General features: G+C 36.2%; 1 protein-coding gene across 2 annotated transcripts; it reads left to right on the forward strand.

The window, feature by feature from the left end:
• The first annotated feature begins 10825 nt into the window (after window positions 1–10825).
• LOC144536550 (uncharacterized) lies at window positions 10826–19865 on the forward strand. 2 transcript variants are annotated; one of them, XM_078279752.1, is made up of 12 exons: window positions 10826–10972; window positions 13473–14033; window positions 14149–14271; window positions 14844–14953; window positions 15346–15404; window positions 15544–15707; window positions 16561–16689; window positions 16790–16835; window positions 17050–17087; window positions 18290–18377; window positions 18649–18926; window positions 19167–19865. In XM_078279752.1, the coding sequence occupies exons 1-11, from the start codon at window positions 10918–10920 to the stop codon at window positions 18911–18913; spliced, it is 1638 nt and encodes a 545-aa protein (XP_078135878.1). In that variant the 5' UTR covers window positions 10826–10917; the 3' UTR covers window positions 18914–18926; window positions 19167–19865. The 2 variants fall into 2 exon arrangements, with proteins under 2 accessions (XP_078135878.1, XP_078135877.1); XM_078279751.1 differs by having other exon boundaries at window positions 10827–10972; window positions 13470–14033.
• Window positions 19866–20741: the final 876 nt, after the last annotated feature.

Below are 20741 nucleotides of genomic sequence, written 5' to 3' on the forward strand. Positions count from 1 at the left end.
GTCTATATAGGCCCAATAAAGCCAGTAAAGTTTGGTCAAGGTCAGAGACTGGGGTCAGTGCAGATGTAGAGATCATCTTCACAGAACAGGCTGAAATCACAACAGTACAAGTTACAGAGAAGATCAAAACAGCCAGCAGTGGAGACGGTGTTCTGAAAGGTGCAGAATTTAAAGGTAAGTCTATCTATCAAGTGTAAACGTCACTTCTTTATCCAGTTTGATGGTGAGATTTATCTAACTAATATTGAAACAGACAGATTTATATATATATATATATATATATATATATGTATATATAAGATAACCAATGGGCCAAACTTCTGTAAAAATGTGATTATAGGTGTATATTTAGGCCCTCTGTCATAGCACATATAGTGATCTTTGTACAGTGTACAGAGTATCATTCAGCCAATGAGTAATAATGTCTTACTAATAAGGGTATTTCTCAACTTCTGTCAGCATAGAACATTTCAGACTACAGTTCACATCATGTAGTTATTTTTTTATTTTGTACCACTGTATTTATTTGAATTTGGCGTACTGGTATCTTATTTTGTTTCCTTCATTTAAAGATACAAACCTGTGTGTTAAGAAGCCCTGTGATGAGAGCAGTACAACGTGCAAATGGGCAGATGGATCGTTTACCTGCACCTGTTTGGACAATTACATTAAGACGGACTACACAACCAGAATCTGCATTGGTAAGGGCCTTTATTGAGTGCGAGAGAGATAAAGTGTGTGTGTGTTTTACATAATAACCTTTCTTCATTTAAACTCGCTCAACTTTTATTACTTTTGCAGCTTGTCCCAGTGGTCAAAAAGCTGAGGGTTCTGAAAAATGTGTCAAGTGAGTGTTTAAATGTAAAAGAATGTTCAGAAATTTTTTAAAATTTGTTTCTATCCAATTATATACCTTATTATATTTCAACAACATTTAATGTAAATCATAGTGAGGAAGGAAAAGCAGAGAGCCACTGTAAATATGACCTGTGTCTGTAGAGAGCTTGGGTATAAATGAAATCATATGAAATTGTAAAATTAACCATTCTTCTTGTCTTTCAGTTGTCCATTTGGTTATTCTGGTTTTAACTGCAAAGAATGTGAGTATACAGCATGTGTTTGACAGCAAAGGCAAAAACAACAACTACAAAATTGCATAATGACAATATTTAAAAAAACAAAAAAAACATAAGAAATCACTATTTGATAATAGTGCTACTACATAGTTGACAACACACATAAAAAAATTGATTTATGACCTTAAAAATTAACCGTTAATTTTGATTTTTTTTTACAGTTTAATACCATTAGTTAAACAGGTAAAAACTATACTCCTAGGAAAGTGGCTTGCATATGTCCACAACAATGCACACAAAACCGTGGCTGCGTGACTAGTACAAGTCCACATCTGTCCACGAATGCAAAAAGGTTGCTGCTGAAACATTTCAACACATTAGACATAGGAAAATAGATATTTCATTAATATCAATACATGGCAAATAAAATAAGCAATTTTATTTGGGGTTGCCAATTTGATAAAGTTGAACTAGGCAATCCGGCGTTGCAGTGGTCCGCCACACTTGTTTTACTACAGGATGTCCACCTGTGCATGTGTATATTTGTAATGTATGTTTTGAGTAGATTTTGTATAGAGGCTACATGATTCCCATGCTAATAGAGGGCAAGGAATTTGTATTGTAAGCCTTTTACATATTTTGAAATGGTGACTAAATTGCAGGCCATTTATTAGATTTTGCACAGCTCCCTCTGAAGCCATGAAAGACTTTCAAATGAGAACTGTAAACAGACTTTGATGTGTGAAATCAGTGGAGTTCTTTATTGCTATGACTTTGCTTTGCTTGTATTGTGAAACACTTTGCAGATTTTGTTTCATAGAAAAGTTGTTATTGAAGTAATTTCAATAGCGTAGCCTTGTTATTGATGTCCTTTTCATTGTGTTTTGTTAGCATGGAAGCTGGTGCTGGTAATCGTCGGCTCTGTGCTCGGGGGACTGCTGCTCATCACACTCATTCTTCTGCCTGTAGTGGCACGCAAGTGAGTTTCTCATCTATTCACTCACCACTTCTAGTCATTCATTACTGCCTCTGCCATATCTTTGCCATGTTTCTCTCTAACTTACGCTTGCCTGCCCTTAGTTTTAGATACACACATATTTTGCCATTAATTTGAGTCATAGAAAAATGTACAAATGTAATGAAGACTATAATGCAGAAATTCAGATTCAGTAACAGTAGATAGTAATGTGCAATTTTGTTTTATTTTTGTTAGATTTTCAAAGAGCTCCATTATGAACAAAAATGCAGACATTGGGAAGCCTTACATCAGTCGCCCTCCTGCCAATAAACCATTGGTTAACAGCAGCTTAGCAAACAGCCAGGCGACCTCTGTTAACAGGCAAGCCAACGGCCTGTCAGCCTTTGCCAATGCTACCCTACCTAAGGTACCCAAGATCCCACGGGCCACAACCACCAACAGCTGGGACAGCAGGCTCAACCTGGAGATGACTTCGAACACCAGCCGGCAAAACATGATCCCTGAGGGGAGAAACTCTGTGAGTATACGTCTGTGTGTTTGATGTACAAAGAGGGAGAGTAGTAAGGGCAAATTAAAGAAGTATAAAATGTAAAAAGGGTTTTAGTTCATGGAACAGAAAGAAAGTAGAATGTTAGTAGAAAATATTCAGCAGAATAAAAGAAGTGAAAATTTGGCGTAAGCTTGGTTTTCTAATTCTCTTTTCATTGTAGCGTTTCCGCAACGACCATGATGACATGAACCCATATGCTCAGACTCAACCCCAGAGCAGCTTCTATGCTCAGACTCGCCCCTATGCCCAGAATCGACCTCAGATCAACCCATATGCTCAGAACCAAGGCCACAGCAACCCTAACTACATGTACGACGATGGAAGAAGGTTGAATCAATGACGATGCACAAAGGTTCATCCGGCAGTGACATTTCCCTCCCAAATAACTGTACACCATTATGGTAAGAGTTGTATAAACAGAAGCAGAACAGTTGCATAGGTTGGTGACGGCGCAGTGGATATGACACATGCCTTTGGTGTGGGAGATCTGGGTTAATTTCCCACTGCGATACATCAACCAATGTGTCCCTGAACAAGACACTTAACCGATAGTTGCTCCAGAGGCGTGCAACCTCTGACATATATAGTAATTGTAAGTTGCATTGGATAAAAGGGTCAGCTAAATGACATGTGATGTAATAGGTCTTGTGCAGTAGTGTGAACACTATGCTGATCCATTATAAGCTTTTATAAATCATTCCTGTCTTTCCTTCATTTATCTTTGTGAAAGTTTGGGATATGAGATGCACTGTCTGTAAGTCTTTTTAAAGGGTTCTCAGTATTATTATATATTACTATTGTTATAAATTAAAATATTACTCACTTAAGAATATCTAATTGTTTAATGGCATTGAAACCCAGAAATGAGGAGCTGTCCGATATCATTGCCCAGATAATGGTTCTCATGCAGGAAGTGATATAAGAACACATTTTCTCATATTTTCACCAATGTTTTCTTATTTTTGGTCTCCTCCTTAGTAAGAGAACATTTTGCGAGAGGCCGAGAGCACTCTTACCAAAATAAGAGAAAAAACATAATGTTTTTAGAGTCTACAAATTGTTGGTCCAACGAAAGGAAACATACATTTGAACTCATCACTTTTTCATTACACTGTTACTGTCACTTTAATAATAATAATAATAATAATAATACCTTTTATACATATACATATTTATAGCGCTTTGCATGGTACTCAAAGACACTTTACAGTAAAACCAGCACACATAGCACAAAAAACAGATAATAATAAATAATAAAACAAGCATATTAAAAGCAATTAAAAACAATAAAACCAGTAAGTATCAGGTGACTATTGTATGTGGAAAGCTAATCTGAAGAGGTGTGTTTTGATTAGTGTTTTGAATGTGTCCAGGTCAGTACAGTCTCAGATGTGTATGGGTAGGGAGTTCCAGAGGGAGGGGGCTGCAATGGTGAAAGTTCTGTCACCTCTGTTACCTTATGCACTTACTTACTGTTTATACAAACTGTTAACACCTCCCTATAGATATATTTATTTCTTCTCTTATGCATATATGTTTACTACATACCTGCTTACATTCAAATAACATTCAGTTCATTCATTTATTATTCATGTTTACATTTTAGCCCTATAATTTAACTGTACTATCATGTCTTAGATTTGTATTTACTTGTTTTAGGAGAGAGCCCTAGATCCAAGATTTACATTGTCAACAACTGCTTCTTGTAATTGTTGTGCACATGACAATAAATAACTTGAAACTGGTTTTAAATTTGAGGAACATTAAACATTCATGAATATCATAATCAAATTGAGATTGTTATATATTATATTTATTATTTTATTATAGAGTATTGGGTTTTATGTTTCCGCTTCGGTTTGATCATTTGTTTGTTTGTTGGTTTGTTAGTTAGTCTGTCAACAGGACTATAGAAAAACTATTGGCTTTATTTTCGTGAAACTTAGACTGGAAGGGTGTAGCATGGGCAGAGGAAGAACCCATTACATTTTGGAGTGGATCCTAATCACAGGGTGTACACTGAAATTATTTTTTCACTTTCGTTAACATAGGGCGAAGATAGGGCATTTGTGCTGCATTCATGTGGTGTCGGAATAATCGGAAAAATTAGTTCCCTGACTGGGAAAATATACACTGCATTAACATTGTGAGATAGGGCGTGCCTTGGCGGAGAATGTCCTTCTAGTTAATATGTGTTTTTGATTTTCCTGTAACGCTAGTACTGACACTTCACCATATGGTTGCCTTGTGCATCATATCTTTTTGGTTGTGTCATATCCTTTCTACTTTCTGACATCTTACATATGAAGAAAGGTGAGATTCAGCCCTTTCCAATAAGAATGTAACTCAAAAGTGCATTAAACTTTAACCAGATCAAACAAAAGACTCTGGCTCAAATATTACAAGATGGCGGTGCCCGTTTCCAAGATATTTTGACTTCACATTTGTACAGTGGGAGGAAGTGGAGTTGTCCATCTTTTTTTTATATATATATATATATATATATATATATGATTTTAACCAATACATGCTTTTAACTGAACCCACAATCTTTCTCTAAACTTAACTACCAGTAAGTAGTTTTTGTGCGTAAACCTAACCAAACCGCGACCGTTTCACAACGTTAACGACGTGTTCAAAACACACAAGTGCAGCAGAAGAGGTTTTTTGTTTTCAAGTGATGTGTTTAATCTATTCTTGTGTCTTTTCTGTTGTTTCCCAAGAGAACATTGGTAAACTCGCCAACGGAAGTGTAAACAAACCTGCCGGTGAGGGCTGCTGTTGTTTTAACGTTGCATGACCCTGTCTTGAAGGACAAGTCACCCAACAGCATGTGTATACAGATTAAGTAAAAGTAGCAATACCACAATTTAAAAACACTTCAAGTTCTGCACACAAAATTTTACCTCAATAAAAATACAGAAGTATGAGCCGCAATGTGTACTTGAGTATCAAAGGTGAAAGTACAGGTAGTGAGGAAGCTTTGTACCTTTCTGTATATTTTGCCTGCTTACTTTTGCGTATTCCTCTCACACTGTTCATACTGTACATATAGCATATTCATCTACCCCTTATCGTTTATTCTATATTTATTCTACAGTATATATTACTGTTTATTACCTTGTACTTTTACTGCTTTTTGCCCTTTTGGTTAAATGCTAAACTGCATTTTCATTGTCTCTGTACTTTACTGTGCAATGACAATAATAATATAATAATTATATACTGTTGGGTTATAATTATGTTTTGTACCTTAAATCAGAATCTACTTACTAACCACTAGGTGTTAAATGAATGTTTTGTAGTAAAAACTAAAAACAACAATAAAAAGGGTGCTAACAACAAGACTCTTTTGTTTTCACACTGTTGACCTTGATGGCTGTGTAAAAACTGTTTCCTAGACACTGAAGAGATGCCATAGTGTTGCACTGTTCAGGGCCATTGCCTCTTTGTCTTTTGTATAAAATATTGATCAGCAGGTTCAACCCTTTTTTATTGTTTGAATACACTTTTCAGTAGCAAACTGTGTTCTCTCTTTACTTACTCTATTTATCTCAGTATAAATAACAAGTGAATCCAGTGCTCAGCCCAAACAAATCACTATTCAGATAAGTTAGAGAAACAGCCTCAACCATGATCTATCCCTAAACGTAACCAAGTGTTATAGTTTCCTGACCTTGACCGTTCCTTAACCGTAGTTTATAACCACAATCTTTCCCTAACCTAAACCATACACTAGTTGCCTTTGTTTTGGAAGTCCCATTGAGATCAGAAATCTCTTTTTAAAAGAGATGCCTTGCCAATGTAGCAGTAGTACAAAATCACAACATATTAAAATACAACATGTACAACATGACAAAATTCACAATAAAACAGAAGAACAGCTATTTAACACAGTAGCCTCTCAAGAAAAAACACCACATGCCTCCATCACAACATTCTGTATGATTCCCTTAAATTTATAAATGCATAAAATAAAAATATACCAATGCAGTTAAAGGGAGTCTGAATCTCCTCCACCGCCTGTATTATGGAGGGAGCATGCATATAAATGACAGTGTCATCAGCATAGAGGTGTATTTTAACTTGAATGTCCTTACCCAAATCATTTATAACAAGAAGGGCACCAAGATATTTCCCCTTAAAACTAGCTATCTTAAAGTGGGACTGTACAGCCGGCAAGGAGTTCATGGCCTGCTTTAATCTTCTAAATCCCGGGACCCACAGTTTATTTTTTTTTAACCATCTGCTCACTGACAACATCCATGGCTCTTGCCAGCAGCAAAATTTCATAACAGTCTCTGTTAAAACTGCCCGCTCCCGTGGAATTTGTGTCGTCTGGCGGGATCCCAATTCAGTCCCCTGTGCCCTATTTTGCAATGTTAATTATGAAAGCGAGAAACAATTTGTGTGTCCACCCAGTGATTTGGATCTGTTACAAAATGTAATGAGTTTTTCCTTGGCTCTTGCTTCATCCTTTTCATGGTTTCATGAAAATCCTGTTGACGCACAGACAGACAAACCAAGCCAAAAAACATAACCTCTTTGGCGGAGATAAAAATAGAGAACAACACCTTTAACAACACCTTTAGTTATCTCAATAAAATTAGTATGTGTCCTATTTCATGGACACACTGAGTTTGATCTACAAAATAATGTCTGGACCATTTAATCCACCCAAACCCACCATTCTAAGTTTGTTCAGCAGCAACATGCACTCCACTGAGTCAAATGCCTTAGATAGATCCACAAATAAGGCAGCACAATGCTGTTTTTTTCCAAGGCACAAATGAGATAATTTGTCACAACCATAGCAGCAGTAATGGTACTGTGGCCAGGTCTAACACCAGATTATAAATCAGTAATAATATTATTATCAAGTAGAAACTGTTTTATTGTAACTGTAAATTTTAAATTTTTTCTGGGATTCAAGGATCTTAGCCAGGACTGAGACTTTGGAAATTGATACTGTAGAAAGAGTAAAAAGAACAGAGAATCTTTTTTCTAGTAAACATTGAAGTGGGGAAAAAGACACTTAATCAGTGGTCAAATGTAACTAAGTACATGTACATAAGTACTGTACATTAGTACAATTTTGAGGTACTTATACTTTACTTGAGTATTTCCATTTCTGCTACTTAATATTTCTACTCCACTACATTTCAAAGGCAAATATTGTACTTTTTACTCTACTACATTTATTTGATAAGCTGGTATCAATCGCTCTCCCTCACCCTCAAGAACATCATGTTCAACTCAAATCACATCGTCATTGCCAGGAACAGCAGGTTGGGTGGGGTTTAGGATGGCCACAACTGTAAGTCACTTTGGACTTACAGTTAGCAAGAGGACCCAGAGGCAGTTATTACTCTGTGGTCGCACCTCTGTTGACTCACGGCAACATGTTCATAAAACCTCCAGGTGAAAAATGTAGCTGGAGAATTATACTAGATGTCTTAATTTGCAGGAATATAGAATTTACTTGCTCTGAAATAAATTGTTAAGGTGAACATCATGTAAAAAATTTAAAATTCACTTATGGAGAAATTAACACTTGTTAAAGGATTGTGAGGAAAAAATTAATAGTGAAATCCTTTTTGTTCTGCAAAGCAGTGGGATTTATGAAAAAAATGTGGTCTTAATATAGTATTGGATACCATTTATTATGTTGATTGTTGGGTGAAAAGTAAGGACTATCATTGGAAATGATAGGAGGTTCCAATCCAGTGTTTTGAAGACATTTGTTTAAAAACCAATGAGTGTGCTTGTGAGATGGTGGCGGCGTTTGAAAAAATGTATGAACGGTTTGCCAGATTGGATGTGTATACTAGAAAATGGGGAAAATATCTGAACTTTTTGGAGGGCTCCTCAGAAGCTTTGTGCTGGGGAGAGACGTGTGATGGGCATGGTGTTCTCATTCATGTTTATTTGGTTTATTGTCTATTTTGTTACAATTTTGTTGAATGGTCTGGAATGTTGTGGTTACTGTGTCATCTTTTCTTGGGTGGGTGGTGATGACAGTGGGGGGGGGGGGGTGTTGTGTTCATGTTGTGAGTTGTAGGTCTTATATTTTGTTTGTTTTTTAAAATAGTTAATCATAAAAAAAAATATTAATATTATTAATAGTATTGTTATTTTGCATTTAATGTGGAAGCCCTAAATTGTCTAAGCAAATGTGTTTTTCATATTTCATCATGTGCATTAGCAGAAAAATGACTGAAACAGGTATGTTTTCAAATGTATTATAGCACATTTGTTGTTTTGACCGCAAAGCCTGGAAACTGGGTTGAAAACATACCTGTTTTTGACAACAGACATTTTTCCACTGATGCGCATGATGACACTGACGTGGTGCAAGACTTTCGTCATGTGTTAATTCAGATATGCGACTGGGATCAAAGTCAACTTTGAGAGCATATAATTTTATGGGTGGTGATAGGATGATAGCTCTTTTTGAACTTTCAAATAATTTAAAACATTACTTCAGGTTAACATTCTTGAGGTGACGTTTAAAACACATTTTGATTTTCCAAATGTTCCAACTTTCATGATAAGGTCTTGTCAACCTTTTTAGCTGTTGCTACCAACAAGATCGTATTATCTCACATCTTATGACGTCTTTAAATCAAAGGTCACATAATCCTTCGTCACAAGCTGTTTTATTGGCCACATAGTTTCCGATAAGACAGTTCTAAATGGGTTTAACTACTTTCTGAAGTGACAGTTTTTAAACTTTTGTTAGTAATTGGCTTCATGGATGCAGTTTCTTACGTGGTGTAGTATGGACACTGTTATGTTTCAATTAGTCCTTTGAAGAACTCATGTTTGTTAAAGTCTCTGGGTTGAATGATGACTGGTGGAACTGCCATAAATTCATAAAATGACTGGCAAGGAATGTAATCTTTCTCCCTCCTGTTCATCACTTACATGTTGTAAGTAACTTATAAAGTCTGAGGCTGAGATGTACAAAATAAAAGTGCTATTTACCCTAGAAAGAAGCTGAACATTTTAATGAACTGACCAACAGCGCTGCATGAATATTGAAGCAAGTAAACATACATTGTTTGTCAATAAACTGAGGTAAAATTTTCTTTTTCGTTTATGTTGTACAAATCCTCCAATTCTGTTTGACATGTTTTCTATGGAGATAAGTTGAGACAGGAAACTTGGTGCCAGTGTAATGTGTTTGATATTGCACAATGATGATAACCTCTGTCAGTAAACTATTCTATGCTTTAAAGCTTCTTCCTTATTTAAAAAAACTGGTATGATTCCATGACAACATTAATTACATTATTAATATTAACTGTGCCAAACATATGACCTGTCCTAAAAGCAGAAGAAAAAAGATGTGTAGAATCGTAAGACAGACATTTATAAACTAATTAGCAAAATACAATTAAAGAAAAATAATAGAAAAGTACTGTATGTATTAATCTGTGTGGTAAACAAATGTATTGATGAACTAATTATATTTCAATTACAGGTTTTTGATTGCTTCATATTATCTATTGTACCATATGGGAAGCTTTGCGTTTTGGTAATATTGGAGGAATGTGACCTGACCTTTGCTTTAGTTAATTGTTTCACAGTTAGTCTACCATTACTTAATTACCATTAACTGCTATATTCAAGGTAATACTATTGATTTGATTATTTAATGTAGCATCAATTCAAAAACGTCCCTTGAGTGGCTGCCCAGCCAATGAACCATCTCAGGTTTGACTCTCAAGTTGGCCTATAAAACATTTGAGTACTTTGTTGGGTTTTTATGGGAGCAATGACGATGTAATGAGGAGGATAAAAAAGCATTTTTTAGTGAAATTTTAAGAGGGTTTCTGATGATTCAGTAAGTGGTTGCTGAGATAATTTCAACTACACTCATTAAGATCCTATGTCAAACAAACAGCATGGCCAGCTGTTCTATTCGTTGGATTTTCTCTGGATCAAATTTGAGGTTGTGTTTTTGATGGCTATAGTCACTCCTGTCTTAGCCTGGACAAGCCTTTGTATAGCTCTTAGATCTGACACACTTTCTGGACACTAACAAAAACAAACTGGGAGATACACATATATGTCATGAAAGATTGATAAACAGATAAATGGCTTGGTAGACATGGAAAGTGGGCACAACAAGTCTTCTTTTCTGTTCAGGAAATGTACTTTAGCACACAGTGCTGTCCTCAGGGGAGTGGCTAATGATTACAGTAAAACTGCCTGTGGAGGACACCTGAGCACTAAAGCCTCTTCCATTCATAGCCTGCTCTGGCTTTCTCTCTTGTGGTGAAGATTTGACAGCAAGTTATTTTCCAATGGCTCAAAAATTAAAAATCCTCTCAGTCCTTTGGCTAATTGTGGCCTGTCTTGGTAAGTAGCCTGATTTTTTTACATGAACTTTAAATCCTAAACATTTTATAAATCTTTGTCGTTAGTCTCTGATAAGTGGAAAATGTGGACATCAGGTAAACTTTATAATTGTCTTTCAGTCCAATTATATAGATTATGTCTTGAAAGGTAACTGGATTTTAGGTTTACATAAGTCGCTACCCAAAGCAGAGAAACACAGCGTTTGTTTAAATGGCCTTTTATCAGATAGCAATACTTATAAAGAAGATTTATGGCATTGCATGACTTATTAAATCTAGATCCAGTGATGAAAAATTAAAGTGATGATGTAGGCTGACTGCTGAAACAACATTGTTCCTTTAAATACCAATTCTCTCAACAGCCTGTTTTCAGATGTAATCTCTTTTACCTCAGTTTTGTTTAAAATTTAAAATCTAGCTATCAAAAAATCAACATTCATAATGAAGGAACAATTTGCACAATTGCTTCAAGCTTGGCCATTTTTACTGGATTGGTTTGGCGCGCACACACACACAATCAAATGCAAATATTTAACTACTGTGTTGATGCAGACAATCTGAATTTACCTTATGACCCTGTTGTTACTTTACCTTCTGTTGGAAGTCTATTCCAATCAAGGAAGTCTCTTTGTTCCCCTTAGACCCTCCAGTCTGGTTAATGCTTTACATGTGTGAAGCTTAAATAAGCTTTGAGTAAGCTTTATTTTGCAGACGTTGGACCTGTTATTTTTATATGAACGGACCTAATTAGTGTAAAAGACCTTCTTTGGCCCTTGTTTTGTATCCTATTTGCATATATACAAAGGAAAGACATGTAACAATGTGCATTGCATTTCAATTTATGTCTTTGTTTGATATTTTTCATTAATTTCCTCACAACCTCAATACAAATGTGACATACTGCTCAAAATCCTGTATCCTTAATTTGGATGTGATTTAGCGTGTAGTCTTTTTGGCACACACTAATAAACTGCTTCTGAATTTGTCACTGAACTGGGACTTTCCTATCTGAGAGCCTTCATTTCTTCTAAATCCGAAATTATTCCACAGTGCAAATATGTCTAGGATATTGTTTTTAGACCAAAAGCAGAACAATATGTCAATTATACTTATTTCATGTCTCAACTTCAATGTATCCAACATCGGATAGTGATGCCACAAACCTAATGATCCAATGATTACAACAGTAAAACAACAATGCTTAGTCTTACACAGTGAACAGCTGGACGTTTTCTTAAGCTATCTATGTAATATATGGCAGGGCCACGCCTAGTTAACCATCCACCTTTTAAACTGTATATCTCTCCTTGCTATTTTTAAAGGTCCTAAAGGCAGAGCAGGATACCCAGAGCTTGGTTTACATCTATCGCCATTTCTAGCCACTGGGGGACCATAGGCAGGCTAGGGGAACTCACATTAATGTTAAAATTCATCATAAAGTGAAATTGTCATGCCATAGGACCGTTAATCCTTTTTTAGCTTCAGGTCAAGAAAAAGCACTGCCTATAAACCCATATATTCATGGTGCTGGGTCATAAAGCTGTACTGGGGAAACCTGATTGTTTTGGTAGTGTTGATTTTCTTTGTCGTCAAATTTGTTAGCCATTTCAAAGTTAGTTGTAAGTGAACACTTTGGCAATCAGCAGGTTATTATTTACTAACTGGTACATTGTACTGTTGTACAGTCTCAGCAGCAGGTCCGACTTCCACAACTGTAGCCAGAGATGGGCCGTATTTCAATTAAATGTTTTTAAAATATGTATTTATTTACTTTTGAGTATTTTGTCAGTTGTATTTTGCTGGACAAAAAAAATAGGATGTAATTTGTACAAAATAACAAAAAAATATTTGCTATGTAAAGATATAGTGGAGTAATGGCGTCCTGAGCAGAAAATGAAGTCACACTACCTCTGTGTGTTTCAACATGAGCTTCTCTGTTCTTTGTTTTGATAGCTGGTTAGGCCATGCGTCCATGTTAGTTTGTGAGTGCCTTGTGCGTCGGTATCATACGCACAGGGCTGTGACAGTGAAAGCATCAGTATTTGACGAATTGGTAGCGGTCTGTGAGAGCTCTGTGGAGGCAATCCCAGACCACTTATTTTTTTTGAATATCGAGTACAGCCCCTTTAAGGGGCTTTTATTTGTGTATTCAAAATACTTAAAATATATTATTTAATATATCATTTTATTCTCAAATAATTTTTATCCCCAGGTTTAAACTATAGAAAAAATTGTACAACAGTTAGCCTAATCACGGTCTTTGGCTAAATGCAAGTGAATAACATGTCATGTCCTGTCTTTCATTATAAGGGGGTTAAGGTCAGACCCATATTAAGGCTACTAAATGCCTAAAATGTGATAATACCCATATGTATATAATGTATTTTAGTTTTTTTCAAATTACTTTTATTTTAATTAAATACATTTATCTCATACCATTATTTTGGATTTTATTTCATAAAATATAAAAAATAACATATAAAATATAAAACCTACAGAAGCTACCACCCCAACAAAACCTACAGAAGCTACCACGCCCACAAAACCTACAGAAGCTACCACGCCCACAAAACCTACAGAAGCTACCAAGCCCACAAAACCTACAGAAGCTACCAAGCCCACAAAACCTACAGAAGCTACCACGCCCACAAAACCTACAGAAGCTACCACCCCAACAAAACCTACAGAAGCTACCACACCCACAAAACCTACAGAAGCTACCACCCCAACAAAACCTACAGAAGCTACCACGCCCACAAAACCTACAGAAGCTACCAAGCCCACAAAACCTACTGAAGCTACCACGCCCACAAAACCTACAGAAGCTACCACGCCCACAAAACCTACAGAAGCTACCACGCCCACAAAACCTACAGAAGCTACCACACCCACAAAACCTACAGAAGCTACCACCCCAACAAAACCTACAGAAGCTACCACGCCCACAAAACCTACAGAAGCTACCACGCCCACAAAACCTACAGAAGCTACCACCCCAACAACAACTACAGCAGGTCCGGCTGCTACAACTACACCTACTGCAACAACAACAAAGCTTCCAGGTAAGTTCACCTGTGTCCAAAAAGTAATTTACTCTGTTTCCAAGATGTCATTGTTTTATATCTGTAAACCCTTATATCTTTGTGTGCATGTTATTTATATCTTTTGCCTTTAAAGACCCTTGTGATGGAAACCCATGTGGCGATGGGAGCACCTGTGTGCCTCGTTACAATCAAACATTTGCATGCTTGTGCTTGGTTGGTGAGAACTACAATTATGACAGCAGAAGATGTGAGAGTGGTAAGTATTTGTTTGCGTACCACCTCTATGAGGTTTTCACTCCATGAGAAAGTGACTTAATGAATTATAATATAAAAGTCTAGGACTGTACCTGTGGGATGTAGGAGGACCTTGTTGAGAAGTGTTACTGTAAGCCCCTATTATACTCCTTTTCAGCATCATATTTGTACTCTTGGGGTCTACTAGGATATGTTTACATGCAGAACAAGTGCTGTCTATGGGAAGAGAAAGCTTAATTTGGAGTGAAATGTGTTTTTTTGTACATTATACATCTATCACATACACAAACAAACTATATAACACACTTAAAGAATATCAGGTCGGTCAAAATGATTAGCACCTTTCGAAGACCAGTTATACTTCAATTGTTTAAGAAAACAATTTAAGCTGTCCTGTCTTTACTTTGAGGTTGCTAGGCAGAGACTTTTTCATGCTAGCCTTGTCTTAAGTCTCAATGCTAAGCTAACCGCCTTTATTTATTGGATTTCCCACATAGTTAAACTATTATTTTAAATAATTGGTTATAACAGGAGTGTATACAACTTTCCTAAGATTATATTTTCCTATTTTAGCCAAAGTTTTCCCTGGACAACTAATCCTGATTGAATTAACATACAAGGAAACAATGTCTGACAATACATCACCAGAATTCCAATCTACCTCAAAAGAAATTACTGAAGCGGTAAGCAAAAACCCCTCTCCTTTTTTTTTATTTTACTTTTTTGGAATACATTTCAGGTAAAGCACACCCCTTGTGTTGTTTAAATATGCCTCATCTACTTTGCAAGGAGTGACACATTTATCCATGATTTGCACACATTTAATTTTCCTGTAGATCACAGCTAACTAACTGTGGCCGTTGCATTATATCTGATGCAACAGCAAAGACTTAATGCCAGTGATAGTTCAATTAACTCACCAGTGCTATACTCAGGTATTGAAGTTCATGCATGTGGTAATGAATGTACTTTGTTGTTAGATAATATCTATCAATCCCAGGAGTGAAATTTATCTAAAGGGGCTGTCAGCTGATGCCCTAAACAAAATGTTTTTTTCTTCTTCTCCAAAACACAGCTGTTGAATGTTTTCGAAGACTTGATGGGTTACTCTGAATCTACAGTGTTGGCACTCCAGTAAGTCAGAGTCACAATAGTGTTTACCATCTGACTGTCTATCAATCTAGAACCACACTTCCTACAGTCCACTTACAGCATATTGCACTTCATAATTGCAGAATATAATCATCATTAAGTGTGATTTTTGTCTATATAGGCCCAATAAAGCCAGTAAAGTTTGGTCAAGGTCAGAGACTGGGGTCAGTGCAGATGTAGAGATCATCTTCACAGAACAGGCTGAAATCACAACAGTACAAGTTACAGAGAAGATCAAAACAGCCAGCAGTGGAGACGGTGTTCTGAAACATGCAGAATTTAAAGGTAAGTCTATCTATCAAGTGTAAACGTCACTTCTTTATCCAGTTTGATGGTGAGAATAATATTCAAACAAGACGTTTGATTTCAGGTAGAAAAAAAAAATGGTTTGGTTTTATTTTGTCCTGCTAAAGGTTTTTGTTCATGGATGTCACTGTTAGGGCTGTGAAATGCAGAATTTCACTACTATTTACTATTGCTGTGATTTTTTTTAAGACACTACACTCACTTTTGTGCCAAGTGATAATTTCACTTGCTGTGATTAAAAAATAAAGTGTAATACATATAATACATGAAAATAGTGTTGGCATCAAAAAGTTATGTGATTCTGTTAGATACTAGTACTGTAACATAGTGAGGTTTAGTGTTTTTATTTTATCTTCTATTCTTCTGTAATTTCAAGCCTGTATCTGTTTTGTTTTTCTCTTAATGCCTAAAGAGACATGTACTGTACATTGTTCTTCTGAGTGTCTCAAAAGGAATTTAATAGCATGCTTGTAGAGGCATTGGAGCATTTCAGATATTAAATGTTAGCGTAGCAGCGTGCGGCAAGGCTCGGGTTGTTTTTCAACCATCCAGCACTGTTTTCACACATCTGCTATCAGTGATGAATCTGATTACGAGTGTATTTCTAGGCCCTCTGTCATAGCACATATAGTGATCTTTGTACAGTGTACAGAGTATCATTCAGCCAATGATTAACAATGTCTTACTAATAATGGTATTTCTCAACTGCTACCAGAATACTGAATATTTCAGGCCATTGTTCATATCTAGTTTTTTTTTTAATTTTGTACCACTGTATTTATTTGAATTTGGTGTACTGACTCTTATCTTATTTTGTTTCCTTAATTTAAAGATACAAACCTGTGTGTTAAGAAGCCCTGTGATGAGAGCAGTACAACGTGCAAATGGGCAGATGGATCGTTTAACTGCACCTGTTCGGACAATTACATTAAGACGGACTACACTACCAAAATGTGCATTGGTAAGGGCCTTTATTGAGTGCAAGAGAGATAAAGTGTGTGTGTTTTACATAATAACCTTTTTTTGTATCTAAACTCCCTCAACTTTTTCTACTTTTGCAGCTTGTCCCAGCGGTCAAAAAACTGAGGGTTCCGAAAAATGTGTCAAGTGAGTGTTTAAATGTCAAAGTATTATCCAGAGTGTAACATTTTTTTTTCTATCCAATTATATACCGTATTATATTTCAACAACATTTAATGTAAATCATAGTGAGGAGGGAAAAGCAGAGAGCCACAGTAAATATGACCTGTGTCTGTAGAGAGCTTGGGTATAAATGAAATCATATGAAATTATAAAATGAACCATTCTTCTTGTCTTTCAGTTGTCCATTTGGTTATTCTGGTTTTAACTGCAATGAATGTGAGTATAAAAGCATGTGTTTGACAGTAAAGGCAAAAACAGACAATCCTTTTAAACAATAAACATGAGAAATCCCTATTTGATAATAATGATACATCAAATGCATCCCATCAGAGGGAGCCACAACCTATCCTGACAGTAAGATACTAAAGTCAGAACAGCAAGAAATCCATGAGAAAATAAAAGAAAATAATAAACAATGATAAATCATGGGTCGCCAAGCACTTTAATTAGTCATAACCACAGCTTGAGTGAACTACACTACATGGACATTGAGGCAGGTAAAGATGCCACAGAGGTGGAAATGGGGACAGAATCGTCTTCAAAGGGAGGCATATTGGATACACTTTCTTAACACCCTCATTCTTAATAGTATGAATGAGGGGATTTCATTTTTTTCAAGTTTTTTTCATTTTAAAAGGTTTTCTTTTTTAATTTCATTTATGCTTATTCATTTCATTTTTTTCTTCTTCTTTTTCTTCTCATATTTTTCTTGTTGTTCTGACTTTGGTATCTTATTGTGTCTGTGTAGGTTGTGGCTCCCTCTGATGGGATGTATATAATGTACTGGTTGTGGGTACCTGTAGTTAACCCAACCTGTGTAGCTATATTTTTGAGAAATATGTGGCAATAAAAAATGTTAATGGGAGTGCTGTCCTAATTGCCCTGTATGCATTGCAGTAAAAGTACTTCCCCAAAATCATGTTCATATGCAACTCCTGGAAAGAAAGAAATATCTGTTCTGGGGGAAATATAATCCTGCTGAAACATTTCAACACAATAGACATAATAAAAATCAATATATATACATTGTACTACAGGGTGTCCACCCGTGTATGTGTATATTTATTCTGTATGTTTATTAACTGTATGTTTTGAGCATATTTTGTATAGAGGCTACATGATACCAATGCCAGTAGAGGGGTAGGCATTTGTTGTAAGCCTTTTACATATTTTGAAATGGCGATTAAATTGCAGGCCATTTATCAGATTATGCGCAGCTCCCTCTGGAGCCATAAATGACTTTATAACTTTCTCATGAGAACTGTAAACAGACTTTGATGTGTTCTTTATTGCTATGCCTTTGTGATGCCTGTATTGTGAAACACTTGGCAGATTTTTGTTTCATAGGAAAGTTGTTATCAAAGTAATTTCAACAGCGTAGCCTTGTTATTGATGTCCTTTTCATTGTGTTTTGTTAGCATGGAAGCTGGTGCTGGTAATCGTCGGCTCTGTGCTCGGGGGACTGCTGCTCATCACACTCATTCTTCTGCCTGTAGTGGCACGCAAGTGAGTTTCTCATCTATTCACTCACCACTTCTAGTCATTCATTACTGCCTCTGCCATGTCTTTGCCATGTTTATCTCTCACGTACGCTACACATTAACCTTTATGTAACCCATCAGATTAATTATGAACCTTTTTTATCGTGTCAAGGTAGCCTGGTAATTGGGAATTCATTTGAGTCATAGAAAAATCAATTCACAAATGTAATGATGACTTTAACGCAGAAATAAAGATACAGTAGAGAGTAATGTGTTATTTTGTTTTATTTTGTTAGATCCTCAAAGAAAAGCTCCAAGATGAACAAAAATGCAGACATTGGGAAGCCTTACATCAGCCACCCTCCTGCCAATAAACCATTGGTTAACAGCAGCTTAGCCAACAGCCGGGCGACCTCTGTTAACAGGCAAGACAACGGCCTGTCACCCTTTGCCAATGCTGGGGATACCCAAGATCCCACGGGCCACAAACACCAACAGCTTGGACAGCAGGATCAACCTGGAGATGACTTTGAACACCAGCCGGCAAAACATGATCCCTGAGGGGAGAAACTCTGTGAGTATACGTCTGTGTGTTTGATGTACAAAGAGGAGCAACGTCAGAGAGTAGTAAGGGTTAATTAAAGAAGTATAAAATGTAAAAACGATTTCCTAAAAGGGTTTTAGTTCATGGAACAGAAAGAGCCAAAGTAGAATGTTAGTAGAAAATATTCAGCAGAGTAAGAGCAGTTAACATCTGGGATATACATGGCTGGTTTTGCAATTCTCTCATGAAGAAATTCTCTTTTCATTGTAGCATTACTACAACGACCATGATGACAATCAGTATGCTCAGGTTCGCCCCCAGACCAACCCCTATGCCCAGAATCGACCTGAGGTCAACCCATATGCTCAGAACCAAGGCCACAGCAACCCTTACTACATGCACGACGATGGAAGAAGGTTGAATTAATGAGGATGAACAAAGGTTCACCCTGCAGTGACATTTACCTAGATCAAAAACTCTTCCCCCTCCCCAAATAACTGTACACCATTAAAACACCATCATGCTGAGAGTTGTGGGAATAGAAGCACAACAGTTGCATAGGTCTTATTCAGTAGTGTGAACTCTATGCTGATCCATTATAAGCTTTCATAAATCATTCCTGTCTTTCCTTGGAATATGATCTGCACTGTATGTCTTTACAAAAGGTTGTTAATATTATTATTGTTAATTAATTAGAATATTACTCTCTTAAGAATGTCTAATTGTTTATTGACATTGACACCCAGAAATGAGGAGCTGTTCGATATCATTGCTCACATAATGTCTCACTCATTTACAACTTCTCTTAACGATTTTTTGTTTCACTCAGTTTTTGTGAATGAGATGTTCTTTTTTATCAAATAGAAATGAACAACTTATTCCTCCAAATCACAGCATGTTAGGTCCCTCTATATAATTCAGGTTATTATTTGTGTAAAATGTTTACTAAATTAAAATTGTTTGATGTTTTATTTTGTTCAACTGAGAGTCACTTTCTTGTCCGATTAATAATCAAGCGGTTATTCAAAATGAATAATAATAAAAATAATTTTGTTTTTGTCGCTCAAAATACATCTTTATATTTAATTCATTTTAACCATGTAAATATATTTAAAAACATATTTTAATAATAAATAAAGACTTATTTTTTTTTCATTACTTATGATGTTCATATCTATTATTAAGCAACTTATTATTATTATTATTATTATTATTATTGTTGTTATTATTATTATTAAACTTTATTATTATTATATTATTATTATTATTATTATTGTCAAGTCAAATACCTGTCACCCTGTATGCCATGTGTAGAGGTGGTTGCAGTGTGCACTGCTGTCTTTCATTCTGCCACTGGAGGGCGCCGTGAAGACAAGGTCAACATGCAAGCAGTATGCTTTATGTTTTGTGTGTCCACAGGATTCAAGTGCCTAAACTTGACCGTTGTGTTTTTCTGCAGGTCAATAGAATAGAATTTTTTTAAAGATTCTTTTTTGGGTTTTCCTGCCTTTAATTTTTGACAGGACAGCTAGGTGAGAGAGAGGGGGAAGACATGCAGGAAATCGTCACAGGTCGGATTCGAATCCTAGACCTCTTCGTCGAGGCATAAACCTCTCAGTCCATGTGCGCCTGCGCTACCACAGAGTCAACCCGGCCACAGCTTCCTTTTGAATTTGGTCCCAAAGAAGTAAAAATGCTTTAAAGAAATAGACATTCAGCGTGTCCCTTTAAAGTAATAGTCGAAATATATTTACATTTACAAAATGGTGTTGTTTTTTAAAATCCCGAGATTGTCCTTGTGGGTTCCTCCTCTCAAACAAATACATCATTCTATATCACCGTAGA

This window comes from Sander vitreus, chromosome 21 (assembly GCF_031162955.1).
Source record: "Sander vitreus isolate 19-12246 chromosome 21, sanVit1, whole genome shotgun sequence".
NCBI lineage: Eukaryota > Metazoa > Chordata > Actinopteri > Perciformes > Percidae > Sander > Sander vitreus.

What these genes read in the sequence shown, in the direction of transcription:
- LOC144536550 (XM_078279751.1), top strand. Translation starts at nt 10,918, where the DNA reads ATGGCTCAAAAATTAAAAATCCTCTCAGTCCTTTGGCTAATTGTGGCC. An exon ending in GCTAATTGTGGCCTGTCTTG is followed by an intron (nt 10,973 to 13,469) that starts GTAAGTAGCCTG and finishes TAAAACCTACAG; the next exon opens with AAGCTACCACCCCAACAAAA. An exon ending in CAAAAGAAATTACTGAAGCG is followed by an intron (nt 14,954 to 15,345) that starts GTAAGCAAAAAC and finishes TCCAAAACACAG; the next exon opens with CTGTTGAATGTTTTCGAAGA.